General features: G+C 42.1%; 1 protein-coding gene across 7 annotated transcripts in view; it reads left to right on the top strand.

Moving 5' to 3' along the window:
• The window catches only part of PHACTR4 (phosphatase and actin regulator 4), a 597,089-nt gene that overhangs the window by 321,407 nt on the left and 262,096 nt on the right, over positions 1-13,586 (top strand). For 4 of the 7 annotated variants that reach the window (XM_078682591.1, XM_078682592.1, XM_078682593.1 and 1 more), the window contains 2 exons: positions 4,251-4,418; positions 13,277-13,357. In XM_078682591.1, the coding sequence (XP_078538717.1) occupies positions 4,251-4,418; positions 13,277-13,357 (249 nt within the window). The remainder of the gene's footprint in view (positions 1-4,250; positions 4,419-13,276; positions 13,358-13,586) is intronic. The other 3 variants (XM_078682596.1, XM_078682597.1, XM_078682598.1) reach the window with 1 other exon arrangement.

The following is a 13,586-nucleotide window of genomic DNA, read 5'->3' as shown; positions in this document are numbered from 1 at the left end:
GAACACAGCAGCCGCCGAGATCAATCCAAAAGGCATCCTTTTGAACTTATACGCGCCCATGGGTGTCACAAACGCCGTGAGTTCTTGCGACTCTTCGTGCAGTTTGATCTGGAAATAAGCCGAAGTGAGGTCGAGGGTAGAGAACACCTTTGCCCCCTCTAGCATGCTCATCATCTGGGTGATGTTCGGTAGGGGAAATCGCTCGACCACTACCTCTCTGTTAAGTGCTCTCAAGTCGATGCAGAGCCGAACCGATCCATCCTTTTTCTTTGCGGCCACGATGGGTGCCAACCATTCCGTCGCTTCCACCGGTTCGATGACACCAGCCCTGCACAATTTCTCCAGTTCAGATTTCACTTCCTCTTGGATGGCGATTGGAAGCCTCCTGACTTTTGCTACAACTGGCTTGGCGTTCTCCTTCAACTTTATTTTGTGGCAGTAGTTCTTTAAACACCCTAGCTCTTCTCTGAATACTTCTTTGAACTCGGACACTACATCCTCTTTTTGTCCCTGTATCTCCTGTATCAAGATCTGGGGAGTGCTATTGGGATTGAGATAGACCCCCAACTCCTTCTGTGCTTGCCACCCCAGAATGTTATCCCCAACTGTAGACACATAAACCTTTGACACTGTTGACCTGTTCCTGTATTCTATCTTGCCCCAAAAGTACCCTTTCATAGAGATGGGGCGCCCCGCATACCCTCCAGGTCTCACATCCATTTTCCTCAAAGTTATCTTCCCCTTGGACACACAGGCGAATTCTCTGGCATTAATGATTGTAATCCTAGAGCAGGAGTCAAACAAAGTCTCTAATTCAGTGTCTCCCACTTTTATGGTGTCCTTGGGGCTGCTGACTTGACCCTCACCAACCTGCACCACAATTTCTTCACAGATGGTGTCATTACGGCTCTCGACCTGGCATTCATTGACCTGTACCACAATTTCATCACAGACTACATTAGTCCTGTCTCTACTCTGTCTGCTGAACCCTTGACCACTCTTGCAATACTGCTTAAAGTGACCTTTCCTCCCACACTTGTTACATGTAAATCTAAGGGCGGGACACTCTTTGTCATTGGCAAGGTGCCCCTGTTTGCCACACCTGTAACAGGTGCCCTTGAATGACCCTCCCACCCTGTTCTCCTTCTGCTCTCTGCCTGTCACCTTTTGACCTTTGATCACCGACACAGCCTCACTCTCTGCCACCACTTCACTCACACTTGGCTTGTCTTCGTTCCTTTTCTCCCCTGTGTCCTGCTTAATTTCCTTGACGCACAGCAACATGTGCTCAACTTGTTTGGCAATAATTAACACCTCTCTCAGGGGCGGATCATCCTTAAGCCACAGCTCCTCACGCACCCGTTCCATTCTGCAAGCCAACACAAACTGGTCTCTGATCCTTTCTTCGCTTGCACCCCCAAACTTGCATGTCGCAGCCAGTTTCCTTAACTCAGACACAAAATCTTCAATAGATTCCCCCTCCTTCTGTGCTCTCTTTCCAAAATGGTACCTCTCCATAATGGTGCTCGTCTTGGGGAGGTAGTGCAAGTCCAATTTCTTAAGACTTACTTCTAACTCATTCAGGCCCCTCGCTTCCTGCGTCCCTAACTCTGGGAGATGATCTAGAACTTCCTCCCCTTCTGCTCCTAGGTAATATGCTAATAACGCTACTTTTCTTTCCAGTCCCAGATTAGGCCCACACACAGTGGCATAGTTCAAAAATACTTTCTTCCACTTTTTCCATTGAATATTAGGTTCACCCGGGTTAGTGAGGAAAAAGGGCGGAGGAGTCACACTCTGCATGGTTACGATTAGACGGTGGCACAGAACAAACGTGTATTGCCAACAAGAGTAAAAGGGTGGGGAATAGCGCAAGGTGCAGTGTCCACAGAATGCAATGTAAAAGGGAAACCAATACAAAGGACGAATAATTTATCCTAGGCTACTGTGTAAAGTGGGGTAACGTGCTATTCCAAACTACTGTAACAGCCAGGCACATAATCAATACCCTCTCATGTTGTTTCGAGATACATGACAGCTCAATTATACACTCAAAGACTATTATAAACAGAGGGTAAATACGAACAACCAGTAAGAGGCCCACAGTTATGAGAATGGGTTCATGGTAGGAGTCTAGCCGGTCAACACTCCTAGAAACAGAATGCTACAGGCCTGCGAGAGAGTTCAACTCCAAATTCAAGGTTGCACAAGGAATGTACTTCAGATGGCCGAGTCGTGGATGCCAATTACTAAGTGTGGGAATTTCAAAAAACAAAGTTTGTCCTACTTCCGTGCGAACCAGCAGGGGATGGTGTGCTGCTCACGCTGCTAGTCACTTCACGAAGTGTGGCAGAATACAGTAGGGACTATTCATCATCCGTCCTGGCGCGCCGACGGCTCTCTTTTAAAAGGAATACGAACGCTATTGCAGGGACGAGACTGGCCTGGCAAAGTTCACGCTGATACTGCCCTCATCACGTAACCCTAGCACACTGCAGCACCCGCAGGCCACACGGTGAGTCTCTGGCTTCACTCTCTGCGCGCACGCTGCACGTGGATCAGACCAAGAATGATATTCTCCGCTCACTCCGCTTCTGTGACTGCCTGTCATAAGTTGCCTCAGGAACCTCACTGGGTGTAGAAACAGCGCGCCAGGCACAAACACTCCAGCTGGCTGTCAAGTGCCGTCTTTTCCTTTATGTAGAAACAGCTGGCGCTTCGTTCATAGTCCCACAAACACACGCTGCCAAAATTGCCTAGCAGGCTCGATTGACCCCAGTCACAAACTCCATCCATCAAATACGTTACTTGTGGGTCTTTATTCAGCGCGCCGAGGGCAGCAGACAGGCGTCACCTTACTTGGAAGTCGGTGATTACTTTCCTTCAGCCCTGAAACTGCTCTTCCTCGCAGTTTTTCTTCGTGACTCAGGCTGCAAGCGGGGTAAATACTTCTACTCCCCACACCACTGTTATACTTCACAGATCCGATTTATTTCTCCGCGATGCCGTCAGTCTCCAGAGCGTCAGAATCCTTCTTTTCCCTTCAGCTGTCACCAACCGTTTAGCGTGTTGAGGTCGCTGGTCATCCCAAGTCCTCGTCGCCAGTGTGAAAGCGGCAAATAATCAGCAGGACACTGCGATAGGAAACCAATATTTATTTAAGATGAATTACACGACCTAACGACCTCAGCCACAGCTTGTCTCGAGAGACGGCTTTTCTCACTACCGCGGGCGCTCGCCTTGGAATGCTGTTCGCGGTGACATTCTAAATGATGTCACCGCGAGCAGCTCCATTACATGCGGAGCGCCGGGGGGAGAACAACAGTGGGAGATACCACATCTAGCTACAACGAGGGGCATTCTGCGGATGGTGAAGGACACTCCTCACAAACCTGTTTTCTACTTTACAGAGTTCAGCAGACCCAGCGTGTCCCCAGAGTTCTGCACCATACATAGTTGAGTTTTTCCCTTCAAGAATATAAATCTACACCACTGGAGCAAGAGCGCAAGCTTGGGCCTTCTTGCGCAGTTTGGGGACAACCCCAGCTTCATGTTGAAGTTTGAGCGCGCATTTTCTTATGTATGTGGGTCAGCTAATTTTATGATTAAAACATACCCCAAAGTACACAAACTCCTGCACTTGTTCAAGTGAAACACCCTACGCCACAATCTTAGCCTTGGCACCATAAATTTCGTTTGTTGTTAAGCTCAAGGCTTTGTGCGTTGCAAAAGTTAAAGAAAGATCTACTATTGCCTGCAGACCATGCAGAATTTTGGTTATTAATAGCATGTCATCTGCAAAAAGCAGCATTGCGATTTTTATGGGCGCCCAATTTAGGTGCATCATTGCCAGAGAAATCGAATTCTCGAACTAAATAATTAATGTAGATCGTGGACAGTGTGGGGGCCTACCCACAGCGCTGGCAAACAACAGATTAAATGTTAGAAGAGTCAGTGAGCTCACCATTGTTACCATATCTAACGATGGCTGTATTTGCGCATGCAATTTTTAATTCATGATCACTTTATTACCTAATGGTTGTCAGAATGTCATGCTCTATGCCCTGGTAGTGCTTACTGTTCCGCACTGAATACGTATTTCAATCTGCAGAAGGGAGTGTCTTGTAGTAATCTGTTTTTCCCTTACTCTTAGTTATCAAGCTTCTCCTGGCCAGATTCATTGGTAATGTCACTAACTACACTAGACGTAGATTTTCACTCTTGTGTTTATATTCTGTTCCTGCCTGCAGCTGAGGAGCTGGATCAGCCGGGTCCAGGCATGCCTGATGTCACAGACTCTGCCGATGCTACACCACCCACCAAGAGGAAAAGCAAGTTTGCCACCTTTGGCAAGATCTTCAAGCCATGGAAGTGGCGGAAGAAGAAACCCAGTGATAAGTTCAAGGAGACTTCAGAAGGTAAGTGTAATGTCGTACAAATATACAATGTGCTCATATACGGTGAAATAGGGGATACTTAAATACAGCACCTCACCCAACAAGGTCTCTCAGGCAACTACCTGTTTATTTATTTATTTACATTCAACTACATTCCAACACTGTGTTCTGTATTCCATTTGACATCATACTGCCTGCTGACATCTAGGCAGGCCACCATACTATATCACACTTCTACTTTCTTCAACAAGCTATTACAATAACTGACTAACAAAACAATATGAATAATACTCTATAATCTAAAATATTGCAGGCACAATATTTTTGTAAAAGAAACTTCATATTTGCTAGTTGCAAAATAGATCCTAAAATCTTATTTCACATAGTCCTTTACATATGATGGAACAGAACAACTGTGTGTACTTCTTCTACAGTCTTCTGGTGCTTTTTATTATAATCTCTGTACACCATTCCACCACACCCTCAAACCTGGGAATCTGACTTCAAGTTCTCATTTCCAATTACACTGGATTTAGAACAACTACCAGACTATTTTTCCATCCTTGATCTTTACCACATTCCTCAAACACTTCCTCACTTGAATGCATTTAGTATACTTAGACAAAGCCATACACCCAACTGGAACTTTGATCCATACCGAATCCCCCCCACATATCTCACTAAACTTTACTCTTTTCCGGTCATCACATTTTAAATTTTATTTCTTGTTTTTTTAAGTTGTGATCTTTCCATGCTCCAATTCCATTGAATGTTATCCCTTTAATCCAATCCATCCAACTTCAACACAATGAGGTATTGGGTGATCTTCCTTTGAATAATTCAAATGGAAACTTCTGTGTAGTAGAGCATGGCCTCATGCGGTGTGCAGTAATACATTTCTGTAACTCCTGTATCCAATTTTTGAGAATTTACACTAGATAACTGTATATTCTCTTTTATCACTCTATTAAACCTTTCTAGAGCTTAATCCATTTGAGGATGATATACAGAACACTTTTGTGTTCTGATCCACATGACTCCAGCAAAGCTTCCATTTTCTTGAAACAAAATTGTGGCCCATTGTCAGATAATAGTGATTTTGGAAAATATTCCCTTTTAAAAACTCTGTGCAAAAACGTAATTACAGTCTCGGGTTATTTCCTTTACACATCCAGAGTATAAATCGATCATGACTACCGGGAAAGGGGTAGTTCACTCGCCTCTTTATGGCCGCCTCTTGCCATGGACCCTCCAGTAATTTCCTACACACCGTGGTACTTGGTGTGAACACGTCGCTATTCCTACACTCTATCTACTCTAACCACACGTTCAATACTTAAGTCCATTCCTGGCCACCAGAAATTCACTCTTAACCTTAATGTGCCTTCTCAATCTCCCCTCCACGAACTAGGAGACCAATTTTGTTCCTCTCAAAAAATGTCTCTATCCACGGCTATTCATCAAATACATTTACGCAGGTTTTAGACATAGCTTTTCCTTTCTCTTTACCGGTTTGTATTTTCTGTATAATTTCCATGAACTCCTAATTCTTTTTTTAACTCTTCTTTCGACCCCCTTTCTGTTAGGCTTCCCATTGTGATTTCACACACTTCGAATGGCTCTTATTAATAAAAAAAAAAGTATTTTATCTGAGTTTTATTTAGCGCGAACTTGACCCGATATTGGGTATCAGAGCGCTTTACATTATCACCATTTGTGTTACACAAGGACACATTCATTTTTGTTTGGCATGGGGAGATTAAGTGATTTGCCCGGAAGCACGAGATGTTGAGCGTCATTGCCGAGACTCGAACCCGGTTCCCCTGATTTGAGGGCTCTTCTTCCTCAACTTCATCTGAAAGCCCGACTTCTTCTACTTCTCCCACCACCCTGGATAAACAATCCACTGTCAGATTACTCTCTCCAGGAACATGATCCACCCCAAATTCTAAGTCCTGCAGAACCATCACCCATCTTCTGATTCTTGATGATATGTAATCTAGACCTTTCTTTTGAAATATCTCCCTTAAAGGCTTATGATCTGTATCCTCTCTAAAATAAGTACCCCAAAGGAAATTCCGAAACTGATTTAGTGCCCAAAATATAACCAAAGCTTCTCTCTCCACAACCGAATAATTTAATTCTGCTCATCACAATCTCATTGATGCACAGGCAATTAATTGTTCCTTACCATTTCTTGTGCTTCAACAACGCCCCTACAACTTTACAACTAGCATCAGTTACTCATTGTTTCTTCCCCAGGTACAAAATCCGGTAAATTAAGTGCATTTTCCAAGTCTCTTTTTAATTCATCAAATCCTTCCTGACACACCAAGATTGACTTAATTTCCGTATTCCTCACCAGTAACTGTCTCATGTTATTAGATTTGTCATGGTGCATTCAATTTGGAAATAGTGTCCACAAATTCCTGCTTTGGAGCCACTCCTCTTCCTGTAATAAAGTGACCCATATAATTAACCTCTTGCTGGGCCAATTTACATTTTTCTCTTTTCAGCGTCAAACCTGCATCCATTAGTGTTTTCAAAGTAAATTTCACTCCAGCATTATTCTCAGTAAGTTTGCTCCCAAAGTTCACCCTGATAACATTTAACACCCCCAACTCCTTTTAAAATTGAGGCCATAACTCTCCAAAATAACGACGATGCGGATACAAGTCCGAAAGGCATTCTTGTAAACTTGAATCCACCCATTAGCATTATAAACATAGTTTATTCCTGAGAGCTGTCCACCAATTGTGTATGGTGATAAGCCTGTGTGAGATCTAATGTGGTGAATTATTTCTCATCCGCCAATGAAGAAATGATCTCCTCCATATTGTGTAGTGGAAATTCATCCACAACCACTTCCTTATTTAATGCTCCTAAGTCTACACACAGTCTAATATCCCCATTCGGCTTCTTGCCTACCACAATCGGTGCCAACGAATCAGTAGCTACAACTTGTGTTATGATCTTTTGTTGTTGCAATCTTCTTGTTCCACTTTACCCTGTAATGCTACAGGTACTTTCCTAACTTTCACCACAGCCGCTTTTGCAACCTTTCATGCAACAAACTGTTCTTTAAACAAAGAAGGTCATTCAGATACAAATTTACTCATATTAGTTACCACTTCTTGCTCCTGAACCTGGGGATCTGCATTTGGATTCAAAGTAACGCCAAGTAGCCGTTGATTTGGCCACCGAAATACCTAATTCCCATTTATAGTCACATAAACTTTACCCACCATATATCTCGTTCCCAATTCTACACATGCATTAAAATATCCCATCATGCTTATTGCTTGACCACCTGGCTTTATATCCATCACATGTAACTTGTTTTTTGCTTGAAATCAGCGTTCAGATGTGTCCTTGGATATAGTGGTTAGGTGCAAGCAGGAGTCAGATTTAATTTCCAGTTCCACCCCTTCAATTCTTTCTATACCACTGGGATAGTTCTGTGAAGTTTATTTGATTTGAAAGACAATATCTTGAGAAATTTCCTTTACCTCCTTATTTTGTTCTTTCCTTTGTCTATTTCTACAACATTTCAGGTAATGACCTTCCTTGCCACAGCTGAAGCGTGTTACAAACACCGCAAGACTCAATTTGGCATTCTCTTTATGTCCACTTCTACCACAGCGAAAACACTCGCCTGGCATTTTGTTTTCCCAACTAACCCTGTTGGGATCTTCCTTGGTTAAATCCTGTGTTAATTCTTTTTTTTTTATCATGCAAACAGTATCCTCACTCTTCTCCACTCTAGAACTTGGCTTACTCTTTTCATGCTTTAGCATGGGTTCAACCCTTTTTGTGACCAGAATCACCTCTTCCAATGGTGACTCAGCTTTCAGCCACAGTTCCTCTCTGATTTCATCATCCTCGTTTCTTAATACAAACTGGTATCTAATCCGTTACTCGCTGGAACCCCCAAATTTGCACGTTGCTGCAAACTTAACAGAAATGTATTATATTCTTCATCCGATTCATTACATCCCTGTTCGCGTAGACCAAAAAAATAATAATGTTCCATTATCGTGCTTACTCTGGGTAGATAATGTCGGTCCAGTTTCATAAAGTATACTTCGAATCCATTAAGACCTCTTTTTCCTCTGCACTTAATTCAGGTAAATTTTCAAGAACCTCCTGGCCCTCCCAACCTGAACAGTGAAGTAGCAAGGCATACCTCCCATCAAAACTTAAATTGGTTCCACAAACCGAGCATATGCCCGAATATAGTTCCCACTTGCTCTACTTTGTTGGCTCACCTGGACTGCTTAAGAAAACAATTGGTGGCCTTACATTCTGCATGGTCGCAACACACTATAATTTCTTAATACAGCGAAGTTCATGTAGGTTATTAGCTTTATCACAAGAACAACTTCTGTGCAAAAAACAATAAGAACGCAGCTCAACAGTACTTTATCATACAATGCAATAATGTGCCTACCACCGTGATGCAAGCACAACTCTACACAAGGTGAGCTTTTCACTGTGTATACATTATCCAAAAATTACGACACCAATAAATAATGGTGTACTTATCACAGTTTAGCAACAGAGGGCACAAACGGGAAAATTGGTGTAACATATACTTCTGATAAAGACATGCAAAGGTGTGCCCCCTCACCGTACTGTAATGTTGGTGAGGCAATAACAATATAAATTTAGCACAATGGTGTGCCTGGCTTGTTTGACAAGCTTGCTAGATAATGCAATGCACTGGTATGCCTATCACCGTACAGTAGTAATGGTGAGACATTCACCGTATCGAATGTTAAACAATGGTGTGCCTATCACTGTACTGAAGGCACAATTTCACATTGCTGTAAGATGGCTGCCAATTTAACATACAGCCCAGTACACTTTGGTGTGAGCCTCTCACTCTAAAATAAGAATATTTTGTTTCTTGGCACGTTTCTCTTGCGGCCCAATCCTCCAAAATAGCCACTATAAGTCTTTACGAGCACACACAGCATGCCTTTCAATAAACCATAGGCTGCCCAATCCTTCAAAATGGCCATCTGTAAAACATGGTGCGTGCCTTTCAATAGAAAATGGGGGTAAAGCACACTGGTTCCAACGGCCTCACATGAACACCTTCAACAGTACCTGGTTCCTCTGCGTCTCACCATCCAATTTTGCTGCTGCCTTGAATTTAGATGCACCCCACCTCACGAACTTCAGCGATACCACAGGATAGCTCCTTTTTTCCTCTGTACGCCCACAACGCTTGTACATTTCTTCTTTTTTCCCCCCCTTTTTGTGCTCCACCCTGAAACACCAGTTTAATTTACCCCATGGTGGAAGTGCTTCTTTTTTTTTTTTAATCCCACAATAGCCGCAAGTGTAATATACAATGTAAGGTGAAATAGATACTTTAACACCTCACCTCACCCAACAAGGTCTCCCAGGCAACTGCCTGTTATGCTTTGAACTACGTTCCAACACTGTGTTCTATATTCCATTACATTCCACTAAACTATATCGCAGTAAGGACACCTGAAGATGATGTTCTAGGCTGTGAGCTGTAATCTGAGGTGATGGACACTGAAAGCCGAGATCTAAAACAAAAGTCGCCAAACTACAATAGCTGAAGTTTGAGGTGATTGGTGCAGGGTTGAAGCACGCAGTTTTCCACATCGGCTTCATTTGTAACATTTCTGGATGTTTTGCTAATTTCTTTAATCTCAGATTGGAATCAGCTGACAGTTTGGGGTTTAATAGGTTAGCCATGTCTTCCTATTGCTTACCGGTGAAAGTGTTATAATTTTTTTCACTGCTAAGCATCCTTCTACTGGGGCTGTTTATTCCAGTAGATTTGAGGATTTATGCGACTTGTGGTTTCTACAATGAATTTGAGCAGTTGTCTACTCAGACTGTACATAATCTTCATTTTTCTGTTTCTTTGGTGAAGGAACACCTCTCTTTGGTGAAGGAACACCTCATCTTTGGTGTGGCAATAAGGTTGTTTAGCGGCAATTTCTAACAGTATTTTGTCACTGGATCAAGGTTCTTTTTTTAATATACTTGGGACTACAAAATAGGCTGCCTCCATCTAATTTTATAGTGAGTGTTCGACTTTGTGGTGGGTCTTCCACTTAAGTCCATTCATTCTTGTCTTTAAAGTTTGTCATAGAATACTTTTATTTTAGCCTTTATTTCTGCTGCGAGAGTTAGTAAACTGTAGGCCTTGCCCCCCCTTTTGATAAACTTTCTTTATCTATTTATTTATAAATGAGTTTTACATCCATCAGAATATTTCTTTGTTTTTCCCTTCTCTTCTTCCTAAATGGAGGAGGAATATATGCATAGGCTAGACCCAAGTAGGGCAATAAGCCACTGCATTCATGGGACAAGTGTGCTCAGTGTGGATGATAATTTATGATTTGAATATGACGAGGTAGGTCTGTATGTTCACCAACTATTTCCAGGTGCATTTCTCTTAAAAACGGTTACAAGCTGGCAGTAAATGTTTTGCATATTGTTTCAGAACTCACTAGACTAGAGGTGTTGGTGCTATTTGTGTATTTTTAAGTGGGTTGTCTGTGCTGAGAATCTTTGAAGCAGTTACTTGGTCCTCTGTACATTCTTTTGCCAAGCATTATTTCTTGGACATCGAGAAAAGATGCATCTATTTTTAAAAGGCTATTCTCCAGTCAACCTTAGTGTGACCAGGTGTATTCTTCAGACGCCTCCTGGAGGGAATCTATGGAAATGGTTCACATAAGGTATCTACGGGTGCCGCCATCTAGTCACAGAAACAAGTTATTTGGTAATGTTCTTCTATGTGCATTGCCCAGCACCAGCAGATTTCTTACAACTTTCTGCAACCCCTCTCTCGGATTGGGTGTGCTTCATATATAGAAGCATACCGTCATAATAGAAACCCTCCAAGCTTTGATGCCAAATTTGCATCCTGGTGCCATTTAGGTTAAATGTCATGAAGAAAAATCCAGATCCAGTCTGTGCCTAATTGGAATATTCATGTAAGGAATCTACCAGAGCTGGACCATCCTTTTGAAGGAATTTTTACAGATGCTAAGGAACTTGTTCTTTTGCAGAGAGGACTTAAGTGTCAGAAGGCAGTTCCAGGAGATGGTCTCCAGGCCATGTCCCTACTCCTCTGCTTCCATTCCTGAGTCTTTCATTTTAATCGTGGCTCTATGTTATAAGGCTTTTCCTCGTAAACATTCTGGGCTACAGTTCTAGAGTTTTAGTACATGAGTGCACTCTGGTGACCCTTCACTATTTCTGGCTTGGGAGCAAGCTGCTCTTCTATTTATTTTTTTCTTTAATTAGAGCTCCATCGTGTCAATCCGGTGGTCGTCACAACTAGCTGCCTGTCATGGTTCTACCTAGAGTCATTCTAGCAGTAAACTCTTGTATTGGCAGACTCATTCTACTAACAAAACATATATAAATATAATCTTGAAGTGACACCAAAGCTTGCCATGAACTTGGTTTTGTTTACAATTTGTTTTCACTTCTGATCAATTGTTCGTAATCATGGGTAGCCTTTATGTATGACAACACCCTCACATAAGTCATTTAGAACTCTTCATTGATACATAATTAGGAACCCCATGTAGGTCTCCTGGACATCCTAATACACCACCATGTTCGATCATGCTGGTGAACAAGGTAAAGTCACTCAGACTTAGCTATGCCAAAACATATGTAGCATGATTATAGTAAAAAAAAATGTTCACATACAATTCATCCGGTATGACATACAGTAGTGTACACTATTTGAAATTGTACCTTCGTGTCATGTAAAAAGTAACTGGAGAACTTGGTTCACCTGACCAATGAGTTATGTTACTTTGCTGGTGTATCAGTGCTCAGATTTGGTTACTCATTTTCACAAATATACATATATGTGTGGGTGCACAGTTGTATTCGTTTGCATTTACAGGTTCAAACATAACACATCTGAGTGAGTTTCAATGGATTATATATCTTTTGCAGTTCCCCAATAATATTAATGTACCTGTATACAATCGGTATGGAAGTTCAGCCTTTTGTAATAACTTGTGCTGCACTTTACTCTGGTCGATGCATTCAGTACTTTTAACATGTCAACATTTCCATCTGTGTTGGAGGCATGGTTTTGAGTATTTTTTGAATCAGTTTAGATGTGTACGTCATTTTTATCATAAAATAATTTCTCTGTTAATCTGAGCTTGCATCACTTACATTTTGCACCTCTGCGCATGATTTACCTATCTAGTGCACAGCCTGGCTTCTCTCAAGTTGTCTAATGTTGTCTTACCTTGATATTGTACCGCCCTCTGATGCATTAAGTTGCTTGGTCCTCGCTCAACAAAAACCTTAAATTAAATTCAGTGACAACTAGCCTCTTTGCTGTAAGAAAAGAGGCTTTGCACCAGGCTGAAGTCTGTAAATACAGTAGAAGAATCACATAGAGATCTGTCTAGAGTTTGTTGCTGGCTGTGTTTCACATTTGAAATATCAAATTTGTGTTGCCCAGCACTCTAAATTGCGAGTATAATACTTCGAAATTCATCTCTTCTTGGGAGGACCTCAAATTCGGGTGTTTTTCAAATTTGCAAATGTAGGCGGAAGCTTGTAACTCATTTAAAAAGACTGCTCGAAGGTGAAATGCAGTGTTATAAATGTTAGATGGTGGTGAGGGAGGTAACTGTTAAAGGGCTTATATGAAGAGAAAATGGCAATACAATTGCTGTCCAGTTAAGATCCTGAACGGCAGCAGTGGGCTTTTTCTATTTAAGCCACAACCCTAACTTCTGCAAAATGTGGACTGTTTTCGTTTTTTCCGTTTTTTTGTGTTTCTTTTTTCTGAGCAGCTTCTCTTTTTGTGTTGTTTTTTTTATTTGTTTTGAACTGAATGTCAGTTTTAGAACGAAAGATTTCCATGCGAAAACCCAGGGAGGAACTGGTTAAGAGAGGGGTGCTCTTGGCAGACCCCGAAGAGGGTGAGTGAAGGCAAACTGTCCGTTCCCAACCCCCCCACTCCACCCTCCAGTCACCCTCCGTCCCTCCTTCTTTCGTTTCACCCCATGTGATGTTTGTGTCCCGCACTGTTCGTCCTGAGGCTCCTCTAGTTACCACCACCTTTCACCTCAACCCCTTAATCTTACATAGGCTTTTTAACCTCCGTGTGAATCTGTCTTCTATGCAGAAATTAACATGATGCTGTCCTTG

Source organism: Lissotriton helveticus, chromosome 3_1 (genome assembly GCF_964261635.1).
Source record: "Lissotriton helveticus chromosome 3_1, aLisHel1.1, whole genome shotgun sequence".
Taxonomy (NCBI): Eukaryota; Metazoa; Chordata; class Amphibia; order Caudata; family Salamandridae; genus Lissotriton; species Lissotriton helveticus.
This window is presented reverse-complemented; position numbering and strand designations above follow the sequence as displayed.